Genomic DNA, 11,995 nt, shown 5'->3' with positions numbered 1-11,995 from the left:
TGCGGGCGTCAGTGTTACACACCATACAGGAGGCAGAAGAATCTGTTCCCCGTTTACTTCAGACATAGTCCTCAACTCCTGTGACCTGCCACGTACCACTGTAGGGAGCCTCACCTATCTCCCTGGCAGGATTGGCTGGCAGCTGTGTGTTCACACGAGAACACGACAGTCTCTGCTTCGCAGACGTCCCTTTCTTACAAACCAGCATCAGCACTAATCCAAGAATCAAACGCCTTGTTTTCTTGTGGGCCTGTGTGGTGCACCTGAGTCCAGCGCACACCTCTGACACTGGGCGTTTGAGCACAACTTTCCTAGTGCTTCCAGCTCTACACCCGATCGTTAACACTGAACACTAAGGTCCAATTCACTTTTGCGGTTCTGCCATCCACTTAGAGCTCAGGCAGTAACACTAAACTGCTCCGCTTGTGTTCCCCGCAGCATGGCAGGAGGGTTAAACGGATCCCGTACCCAATCACAATACTTACAAAGAAAACAGGAGCAGGAAGCCCTAACCTCCCTCCAGAGCCGGGAGTGTCTCGGTAGCACTCAGTTCCTCCTAGTGCAGCATGGCAGTGGAATCTGGAACTCCAAGGAAGAGCCACACTCTAGCCTCACCTAAGCAGCTGGGCCTGGCCCACCCTTCCCCATAAGCAGCTGAAATGAATTCAAGAAATGTGGCTAGAAGTGGGCATCTTGTGAGCTGTGCGCACAGGAGGGGGCGTTGTGGGGCCCTTGGCTCTGGACACATCCTGTTAATCCAGCAGAGCCCACACCTTTGCCTTTGGGGGCCTAAACTCATTCTGCTTGGCTGATGCTCTGCTGGAGATATGAGCCTGCTCGGCTGGTAACTCAGTCTGTGCTGGCGCAGCAGCCGCAGACCGGTGTAAACAACGAAAGCTGAACAAGTGCTGGGTCTCTGCTGCTGCCTCCCCGTGCGCACGCGAACGACGGCAGCGGACTGGATTTTTCAGCATTCCATGGGCCACAGACCACAGCGCAAGGTCCTGCCTGGAGGTCTTTTGCACTTCACAACAAGCCTGTTACCACCTCCAATGCTGGGCGGAAGGAGGCTGCCTTGTATGTTAGCACGTCAGGCACATGCAGGTCAGCTGCCTGGCCAGGGCCGTGCAGACACCAAGAGAAGTGGTCTCCCCTTTGACGGACCGGTTTGCATTTCCCAGCACCCAGTGGTCTGTCTCCCAGGGCAGGGGGAAGCTCACCTTTGATGGTGCTGAGGATTTCTTGGACTCTGTGTGGCTCGTTGCGGTCTGGCCGGCAGCTCGGCGTGATCTCCAGCACGTAATCAGGACCGTACTTTGTGAAAAACTGCAGGGAAAGGAAACCAGCAAAGTCGGCACTGATCTGGGCGAGGCTCGAGAGGTGTCCCAACAACAGTGCAGTCGGGGAAGCAGCTGCAGGGCACTTGGGGTAGTGGAGACCGATTCCCAGTCGGTTCCAAATGTGCTCCTGATATTCCAGTGAGAGACCTTCTGTCCCGCTCTAGTCCAGTGGCTATTTCCCCATGTCGAGTGCGAAGCCCTGCCCTGCCCTGCCCCTCTCCTCTGCGCAGCTCCTTTAGTCCGCGCCCGCGGGATGCAACTCGACAACTGCTCTAACAATTCAAGTTCCACAGACAGCTGTGATCCAGCACTGCAGCTGTGAATGTAATTGCATTCTTCATCCCCCTTGGCACACCTGGCAAATCCATTTAGCATGGTTACATCACACGGACCCCTGCCTGTATTGAATGAGAACACACAATAAAATCCACACTCTGGCTGCATCTCCATGACACTTTGGAACCCCCGCCCTGCACTATTACTGCACGTTCTTTCCCCGGCATGATCCCTGCGACCTCAGCTCAGAAACGCAGTAAGGAACGGGGCTGTGCACAAGCCTGTTAAACACTTACACAGAATGTGCTACAGATGTGCAACTAAGTGCAGGTTTTCCTATTAGTACAGAATGCCGGGAATTATTGCCTGTGTGATGTCGTTTCATGAGCACACCACTCCAAGCACCGAAACCAGACACGCAGGAGATTTTAAAAATGTGTCTGGTTTTGGGATGCGTGTTAGAAATGGATCTGTTAGAATTCTGACTTAGCCTAAACGGTTGGCCAGTTTGTGAGAAAGGAACGGGACACGCAGGAATCTGGCTTCTTGTAGCAAATCGAGGGACTGCCCCTCCCCCCGGGATTAAACAGCACAGGGCTCTCCTTGGAGGCTGTGACCTCAGGAAAGGTGGCATGTGGCAGCTCGAGGGCAGCAGCTGGGAAAGCTCTCCACCCAGTGCACCAATACCATGCTTCAGTTCTGATGACCAGCAACCACTTCCAGAGGAGGAGAGAAATCTCCAGGACTCGAGTCAGTTCTGAACTTTGCTGGCAGCCTGATGGTGACTAATTCTGCCCCCAGGCCACTCAGAGCAGACACCCAACAGCTAAGCCTTGCAGTCACTTCCCTATCGACCTGGGCGGGATCTGAGGGTGTGGTTTGTACCTGGTCACCACCTTCCTCCTCGGACTGCGGAACACAGCTATGGGTAACTGCTCGCCGGCTTGCCAGTGGAACAACACTGGTACAGGCATTTATGGAACCCGCCACTGAAGGGTAAGGAAGCAGAGAACGTCTTTCATCCTGCCATGCCCCTGCTTCTGCCAGGAAACAGAGTTAAGGGGCCTCCAGGAACGCTCCCGGCAATGCAACAGCGGCTGGAAATTCTCACCTTCTTACTCATCCAGGCTAGATTGTGGCCAGGCTGCCTGCAGGGCCCTGGGGCAGGATTCCTCCTAGAGCAGCAGGAGGCGAAGGCCATGTAAGCGCAAGAGTCATTTCTCCTAGGGTAAGAGTTTCAGAAGCATTCAAAGCCCATTTTCAGAAGAGTCTAAGGCCTAGATCCTCAAGGGTATTTAGGTGTTACACTCCCACTGATTTCAAAGGGAGTAAGCAGCACAGATACCTCTGAGGATGTGGGGGACACCGCGGAACTCTTTGGGAATCTTAGCCAGTCTGCACATCTCCAGCAACCCACGGATTACAGGCTCTAGATTGCAGTTTGCAGGGGAGCTTAGTGGCCTGCGTCACCAGCAGGTCATGATGTGCAAAGCAAGTTACTTCAGGGACTTTACATATTCAGGTGAAAAAGCTGCTAAGCTCCACCAGGTATTTTCCTTTCCTTGCTATAAACATGAGAAATCAAATGCAAACCACTGTAACGTAAGGGCTGCAGAGTTAAAAGGTAAAAAGGTTATGGTTCGAAGAGCAACATTGCCTAGTTGCACTGTTTTCTAGTGAGGTTTATTCCTGGGACAGTACACTATGGCTTATGACATAAGTATAACAGAATCACAGAGACCTCAGGAGGCCATCAAGTCCAGCCCCCTGCCCAAGGCAGGACCAATCCCAACTAAATCAACCCAGCCAGGGCTTTGTCAAGCCGAGACTTAAACACCTCTAGGATGGAGATTCCACCACCTCCCTAGGGAACCCATTCCAGTGCTTCACCACTCTCCTAGGGAAATAGTTTTTCCTAATATCCAGCCTAGACCTCCCCCACTGCAACATGAGCCCATTGCTCCTTGTTCTGCCATCTGCCCCCACTGAGAACAGCCTCTCGCCAGCCTCTTTGGAATCCCCCTTGAGGAAGTTGCAGGCTGCTCTCAAATCCCCCCTCACTCTTCGCTTCTGCAGACTAAACAGACCCAACTCCCTCAGCCCCTCCTCGTAGGTCATGTGCTCCAGCCCCCTCAGCATTTTGGTCGCTTCCGCTGGACCCTCTCCAATGTGTCCACACCCTTTCTGTAACAGGGGGCCCAGAACTGGACGCAACACTCCAGAAGTGACCTCACCAGAGCTGAATGAAGGGCAATAATCACTTCTCTGGATCTGCTGGCGATGCTCCTCCTAATGCACCCGAATATGCCATTAGCCCTCTTGGCTACAAGGGCGCCTGTTGGCTCATGTCCAGCTTCTCATCCACTGTAACCCCCAGGGCCTTTTCTGCAGAACTGCTACTTAGCCAGTCAGTCCCTGGCCTGTAACAATGCTTGGGATTCTTCCCTCCCAAGGGCAGGACTCTGCACTTGTCCTTGTTGAACCTCATCAGATTTCTTTTGGCCCAATCCTCTAATCTGTCCAGGTTCCTCTGGACTCTATCCCTGCCCCCCAGCGTATCTACCTCTCCCCCAGCTTAGTGTCATCCTCAAACTTGCTGAGGGTGCAATCCATCCCCTCAGCCAGGGCATTAATCAAGATGTTGAACAAAACTGGCCCCAGAACCGATCCTTGGGGCACTCCACTAGAAACCACCAACCTGACATGTCCATACAAAGAAGTTATGGACAACAGTCAGGATAATATTGGTGTCAGAGCCTCAACTTTTTCATTTCCAGACTTTAATGTCATACAACTAAATCACAAACTCCACATGAATACAGGTTTCTGCAATTACGTTCTCAGGTATATCTTGCTGTTTACTGAAAAAATTCAGATGTGTTGTATTTAAAAAGTGGAATCCTAATCCTGCAATTGGCTGCATGTGCAGCCTGTTCCAAGGACTCTATGTGGATTCAGAACGTGTGAATTCTCAACTGTACTGAGATTTTCTATTTTACAACAAAATTCAAGACTCTTAAAACTCCTCAATTAAACATGCAGCAAATGACTCTGGGGTATTTACTTATTTCTGATGGGCTACAGAGGGCCAAGCATGGGAAGACATCCCTACCCCAAAAACCAAAAGGCCAGCTTTGATTCTTTCCGAGATGGGGGATTTTATGAGACTTACGGTTTCTAAAATGGCTACAAACAGCCCAGAGACAGCTGCCATCTTGGAATCAATCCCTGGCAGGCTGGACAACAGCCAAGGGAGGTTTCAAGGCAGCAAAAAGACTCGCTTTGTTTCTCTTGGCAGAACAAAGACAAAGTTCAGAGAAGGCAACTTTGTGCTCCAAGAATGACAAAACCAGATGCCTTCATTGTGCCTCACAGTCATATATCCCCGGGGGAAAACACCCAACCCAACCCAACCCCCCTTTGATATTAGAACCCAATTGTTTAGAACGATCAGTACAAACGTTTGTAGAAATCCTCAAGAGCAGAAAGCAACATGGGCCTAAGCCTGCCTGTCGGGCAAGTCAAGCCTTTGACTCTCCGCTGACATTAGCCACAACTGGCCAACTATGGGGACGCAGGGCATGGGAGAGAAGCCGGGGAGGCGGAAGACATGGCTGCTGCCGGAAAGGGAGTGGAGAGGGGAGAAAGCCAGGAGCAGTGAAAGGCGGGTGGGAGTGGAGAACAGAAAGGGGCAGGAACAGCAGTGCTCCTGAAAGGAAGGAAGCCAAATGCAAGAGCAAGACACGGAACCAGTCAAAGATCTGCAGTCACTGCATGGAAGGCTAGACTTCCTGCTTGGTCTCGCCGCAACTCTCCCACAGCAGATGGGAGCGTGCAGCCCTGCACTTACCACCTGGCCCAGCGACGACCCCGCACAGGCCTCCCACATCAAGAGATGATCTAACGCGGCTTAGCGTGGAGTGCTTCTCTGCCTCCCGGGTGGAGTCTTTGGCCTTTCTTCAAAACCAGCTGAGCTCCTTCCATTGCCTCCTGAGGAAAGCACCGCGGCGCACACGCCTCAGCCACACTGCTGATCCAATGGAAGCCGAATTTGACACTAGCTGGGCACCCTGGGTTACAGGGCCTGGTACGTACTGGGCTGTTCCACTTTCAATTGCCTCGGGGCAACATGCTTCAGCAAATGCTCTGCCCCAGGCTATGAACTCGTAACTGGTTCTCTAGGAAGGGGGCAGAGCCTGGGTTTGGATAGCAGGAAAGTGGCCAGGATTACATTCAACCTGCTCTGTGCTGCTCTCAACACAGCCCAGCCTGACAGCTTGACTGCCAGCTTTCAGTTAATCAGAAGAGGAGTGTGATGTAGTGGGGGTATTGGGCTGCTTTCTATGCTGGCTCTGTGCTAACCCCACTGGCTGCTGCCGGTACCACGGCCCAGAAGGACAGGGAGTGAGACGTTATGCAAAGAGGGTCTCTCAAGCTGTCTGACCAGCTACCCCCCATGGAGAGGAACAAAGGAAGGTGGAATGCTGCCCTGGCTGGGGGCGGGGCTGGAAGAGAGTTTAGTTTCCGTCTGGGAGCATGGAGGAGACAGCCTAGGGAAGGGGCTGGAATTTAGGGGTCCAGGCTCCCCCATCTCAAGGGGGGCTGAGGCATCCTAGGCCTGCCCTGGAACCAAATTCCATCTGTGCTGTGCTGTGTCCTGGAGAAGCAATAAACTCCCTCTGTTCTACTGGCTGGTGGAGTCCGTTCGTGCCATTTGGGGGTGCAGGAGACGGGGGATCCCAACGCGTCGTCACAATGAGTTCCTATTTAAAGCAAAGAAAATATGGAACCAGGAAGTGCCAGCCCTTGTTTCTCTGTGAGGTGTTGACAAGCTATTAAATCATTAGCAGTTCCTTGCCAGGAGCAGCAGTGTAAAGCCAGGAGCCTGACATTGTCAGCAGCTCTGCGCAGACACAGGCAGAGAAAGCACACACGGTTATCTCAGAGCCGTGGCAAAGGTTCAGCTGCCGTTTCCGCTAGACGCAGGCCACTTTCCCACCAGCCTCATGTGTTTTGTCGATCTGTTTCCCCGATTCACCTGTCCCCTTATGGACAATGCAGGCAGCCTGCACAAAGATCACCAGGTGCAGACGCGCTCAGAACAGTCGGGATGTAGCAGCATGAAAGCAGACAACTCCCAGGAGACATTACAAAGTTCATGACACGAGGGGATCCCCCCGGGATTACTTCAGCGACTGGCAGGTAACCCAAGCCGCTACATCCTTGTGCCTGCAGCAAAGAGACAATTGTCATGGCGGAGCCTGATCAGCTGTGAAGAAGTTTGCAGCACACAAAGGGGAAAGTTGATGTCAGACCCAAGGAGCAATGGGACAGGAACCATCTTGGATGACAGATTATTTCGACTGCATAGCACCTGGCAGCCCCACTGAGATCAGGGCCCCATATGTGACGCACTGTAGGAGCACAAGAGCTAATGATCCAGGTTGGCAAGATATCCAGCGTGGGAGGGAGAACGGAGGCAGAGAGGGATCCTGACTGGTCTAAAGACATCCAACAGGTCAGTGGCAGAGCTGGGAAAAGAACCCAGGTCTTGCGGCCCCAAGCTAGCCACAGAGGAGTCCAACACAGGAATCGCAGACTCCAGGCAGAGCGCAAGACCAGACTCAGGTGGTGAGGGCTTCTGGGATTGACGGGGAAAACGACCCGACCGAGGCGGTGACATCGCTTCGCCCCCTCCGTGCCTGGGAACGGTCAAACCCTCCATGACAGAGACGTGCTCTCTCGGATCTCACGGGGTGCCGCGGCACGTTCAGCCTGCACAAACCAACCGCCCAGCTGCTCCTGCGGGGCAGCAAACCACTAGCTTGCTGGGGATCCAGTCCCCTTCCCGTGCACAGCTTGGGAGGGGAGATTCCCTTTAACAGGTTCAGTTCTCCCGCCCCGGAAGCAGAGGGGAGTGAGGGCGGTACGGGCTGACAGCTCAGCAGGACTTCCGGGCATGAAGCCATCTGCACGTGACCGTGCCTGGAGAAGTCCTGGCCACCCCCGACTCCCCTGCGTCTCTTCGGGGAAGCAAACCTGCATATAAAGGGGAATCTCCCTTCCCTAGCTGCTGGGTCTGAACGCAGCAGGGGCAACGCCCCTTTCAGGAGACTGTCCCCTTTGTAAAGTCTGGGACCCTGCGCACACCAAAGCCAGCCCCGCTCTGGCAGTACCGGGTGAAGGGCCTTTAGGCCCCGCACTGCTGCTCTGTAGCTGGGAGTCTGCCTGTTAAGAACTCCTAGAACCACATTCCGAAGGAAGCTTCCTCTTACTGTAGCTCCAAGCAAGGCCAGGGCTTGGCTGTGCCAGGACAGTGGGGCTGCTGCTCTCAAAACCAGCAGGCAGGTGTAAGGGGCTGGCTGAGAAAGCACCTTCCCTCCTCCTGGACTTCCCCAGCCCCCACATTCGGGTACTCTGAAGCCCTCCCCTCAGCTTCGTATGGGGAGGTGGCTGGCTATTCCCTTGGAAAGGGCCCAGTTTGCTGCTTTGCTCACTCTGGCTGGGGAGCGCGGGGGGCACACGAGCATGGACCTCCCCCAGCTGTGTGCGCTGGAGCTGCAGCAGCCATGGAGCGGCACCTCTCACCCGGCCCCAAGCTTCTGCGGTACGAGGGGGCTGGGTCGTCCCCTCCCCAGGGCAGCCTTGTCCTGACCCCTCCTCCCAGAGCAGCAGTTCACATGAAGCCTGGCCAGTTTCATGGTACCCTCCAGCCCCAAATGAATGGGGTTAAGGGCCAAGCGGCAGCGGGGAAACCTGCTAGTAAGAATAAAGTCGTGTGGCTGGTGGTGGAACAGGCGAGTGCGCGAAGGAGACGCCCCGTCTGGCCCGAGCTCCCTGCAGCGTCGCCCTGGCCATGCAGGAGCGTTGCCTGGATTCGGGGGGAGGCACGGGAGAGCAGATACACACACGGTGCAGAGCCGGCCTCAGATCCAACCCGAGGAGCTTCGGGCAATGCTCCCGGCTGAGCTGAGCCTGCAGGCCACTCCGCTCAACGGGGGAAATGCAGCCCGCGCCGCTGCCTGGAAGACCAGAGCAGGCGCTAGCCCCTCCAGCTGGGGCCAGTTAATAGCCAGTGGGTGAGCATGGCTGGCTTTGCCAGCTCCAAACAGCAACGCAATGACCACAGGCGACACGGAACTGGGCACCGTTAACCCTTCCAGGCCCAAATCCAAGCTGCCCTGCCCTTCTTGCACCAAAGGGCCCAGTGCTGCTGGAGTCCCACCACGAAGACCCAGGCCAACAGAGGCTGGGTGTGTCTTGCACTACACGCTTGCTCCTTTAACCAAAGGGGTCTCCAGACATGCAAGCCTGGGCGGTTGCTCTGCTTGCCATTCGCAGCTGGGGGCGCTATCCAAACGCACGCTGGGTGCTCGCCCTGCTCCCTGCACGACTGACCGTGTTTGATTCGCTAATCGACAGGAGCCAGCATGCCCTGGTCTTGTTCCTGGGCCCGCACGTCAGCCCTACCAACGCCGCCTGGCCCCCGTTCCTGGACCTCCGAGGAGAGATTAGCGCTAATGGGCCAAATTGGCTTCTATCACCTTCCGAAACTAGGCTCTGACTCGCTTCCTCTTGTCAGGGCTGGCAGCATTGGCCAGATCCCAGCCCGGGAGAACAAACTGTCTGTTCTCGGAGCGGTACCACGTGGGCAGCCCCATCCTGCCTCCCAGCTTGCAGGGGCCATCCGGGGGTGAAAGGCTCCTGCGGTACAAAGGGTTACGCAGATGAGGCCAGAGCACGGCATGCTAAAGCCTGCAGCCATGCCCCCACCAGGCCACGGCGGCGCTGCGGGCTGGTTCCGAGGAGCACCCGACGCCGAGACTCTCCAGACTGGGCTGGAAGGTTCCTGAATCTGCCAGTGCTTCCTGCTGCTGATTGGATGCTGGGATCCCGGCCCTGGGTCATTGCTGCTGGTACCAGGAGACGGAAAAGCAGAACAGCCGTAGGAAGGAAAAACCATCAAACCGAACTCTCGCCAACCTTGGGGTGAAAGTGCTGACGCAGGGTGGGCGTCTTGCCAGTGCCTAGCCCCGAAGCAGCTCTTCCTCGCAATGGGAAAAGGCAGAGCCCCGAGCTGGGAAACGAACCAGGCCGGGACAAAGGCTGCTACGGAAGGTGGAGGGAATGGCACCTTGACTGACCACGCCAGGACTCTGCATCCGCTCCATCCAGCAGGCAGAAGGGGCTGGGCCTGAGTGACACCTCTCTGCTTGTGCAGCTTGCTGGCCGGCTGCACCCGCCTCGCCAGCCCCTCGCTCCATCCACTCTGGCTATTCTTTCCGACACGGGCCCCGCTGACTGCTCCTCCTCTGACAGGTCCCTGGGGGAGGGCTGGAATCACCACACCGCCACTCCCTGGAGGCCGGCCAGCGCCTGTTGGCTTGGAGGGGAGCGGCATGCGACCATCTCTCTTGCGGGGAGGTGGAGTTGGCCTGCAGCACGCGGGGAAGAATGAGCTACTCTTTCCAGTGCAAGCCGAGGAAGACAGGGTGGGAGCATGATGGGATGCAGGGCATTCCAGAATGATGGGTTCAACGCTTTTTCCTTTAGAAGCACATGGCCAGCGCACCAGTCCTGGCACGACCATCCCGCCCCCTGGCATTTCAAAGGCTGGTGGGAACTGGCCCCCCGCCCCCTCCCTGCCTGGGCAGTGGTCACAACCCTGGAGAATCCCCCTCGGGATTCATGGTGCGTGCAAAGGGAGATGCTCACGGCTGCTCTTCAGGCCCACGAAGCTGACGGAAAGAACCTGCCTTTGAGCTGCAGCGGTTCGCGGTGGATTCATCACTGTGGGCTGCGTAACTGGGGCACACGTTACCTGGGCTGCAGGTGGCAGGGCAGCAGCAGCCTGGACCCCAGCATGCAACTCTCCTGGACCCCTCCATGTGGGGCTGGGGGCAACCAAGACTCTGGAGCCTGCAGGAAGCCCTCAACCTCGTGGGGCCAGACAGCATGCTTGCTCCCAGCTGCCCACCAGGCAGGCGAGCCAGCAGCCCGGCCAGTAACACGCAGCTGGGCTTGGAGTGCGAGGGGCAGGCCAGCCGCAGGTTGAGAGCCGCTACATCAGACTGACATGGTGCGGGAGGGGCATGTCCTTTAGTGGGCCAGCTTCTACTGGGAAGAGCCGTACTGACATGCGGCACACCCCATACGGACCGTCTGCACGAGACCCAGCCGGTCACAGCACAGTCTGGCCCAGCCCAGATGCTTTGGGACTCCAGATCTAGTCGCTACATTTGGGGAACTTGCCCAGGAGAACACTGCCAGCGCAATGCAGAGCCCAGCGGTGGGACAGGGACAGGGACAGGGACAGGGACAGGGACAGGGACAGGGACAGGTCCTTTATGTGGTGCACACGCCACCCCAGAGACGGGGGGGGAGAGAGGGCCAACTGCACACGCCCAGCCCTAGAGAGAAGGCCAACTGCACATGCCCAGCCCCAGGGCGGGCGGGTGGGGGGGAGGGCAAACTGCACACGCCCAGCCCCGGGGGTGGGGGGGAGAAGAGGGCCAACTGCACATGCCCAGCCCCAGAGGGCGGGGGGGAGAGAAGGCCAACTGCTTCCCTCCATAGCTGACAGTGGGAGCTGGGGACAGCCAGAGCCAAAACCAATTCAAAGCAGAACAGGGCCTCTGCAGGCGAGGGGCTGCCCAGGGCCTCACCTCTCCTGAGGTGGTGGGTAGCACAAGCAGAGGGACTGCTTCCCTTCACCTGCTTTGGCTGCTCCTCCTGTGGCACCCCCAGCCTCTTGGCAGCAGGTACACAACGTATGTTGCCAACCCACCGGGAGGGCAAATGAAGCCAAGTGCTGAGGTGCTCCTGTTCAGCAGGGAGGGGGGGGGGTTAAAGAAAACACACACAATCTTTCAGCGTTCTTGGCAAGACAGCCAGTTGCAGGAATTGTCCCGCTTGGTCAGAGCATGAGCACTAGAAGCGCATGCGATCGCCGTGAGGGAAACGGGAGCAGCACAGCTCGACCCTGCGACAGGAAATCCTTTCCAAGGGAACCTGGGCAGTAGCCTGGGGGTGAAAGCTGCAAACTGCTCCATGGGTTTCACAGCAGGGTTATGCATGTATCTGCCACGGAGAGCAGGAGAACCAGAGCTCTCCACGCCCACCTGGAAAGCAGCACCCACAGATGCCCTTTTAAACATGCCCAACATCGACTCCTCTGGCCACCGCGGAGCAGTGGCACAAGCCATGGCGTTGCTCCGTCCTCCTGCGTGCTGTGCTTACAGCAACACGTAGCAAGGAACCGTCGGCCCTGGCCACGGCCCACCACTGTGGTAGCTGCATTCACTGCTCACAAGTGCACTGGGTCCCTCCGCAGCTCCTCAGCCTTCTGTCTCAATTACCCTAAGTAGTTACGTTGCCCT

The 11,995-nt window shown here is 56.5% G+C and overlaps 1 protein-coding gene across 17 annotated transcripts in view; it reads right to left on the bottom strand.

Moving 5' to 3' along the window:
• HDAC8 (histone deacetylase 8) overlaps positions 1-11,995 on the bottom strand; it is a 50,289-nt gene that overhangs the window by 9,040 nt on the left and 29,254 nt on the right. For 11 of the 17 annotated variants that reach the window (XM_075896568.1, XM_075896558.1, XM_075896559.1 and 8 more), the window contains one exon: positions 1,221-1,326. In XM_075896568.1, coding sequence (XP_075752683.1) covers positions 1,221-1,326 — 106 coding nt within the window. Of the gene's footprint in view, positions 1-1,220; positions 1,327-2,727; positions 2,840-11,995 lie in introns of those variants that run through there. The other 6 variants (XR_012895617.1, XM_075896570.1, XR_012895620.1 and 3 more) reach the window with 4 other exon arrangements.

The sequence above is a fragment of the Pelodiscus sinensis genome, chromosome 13, assembly GCF_049634645.1.
Source record: "Pelodiscus sinensis isolate JC-2024 chromosome 13, ASM4963464v1, whole genome shotgun sequence".
Lineage (NCBI taxonomy): Eukaryota > Metazoa > Chordata > Testudines > Trionychidae > Pelodiscus > Pelodiscus sinensis.
Note: the sequence above shows the minus strand (reverse complement) of the source record. Positions and strands in the feature narration are given on the sequence as shown.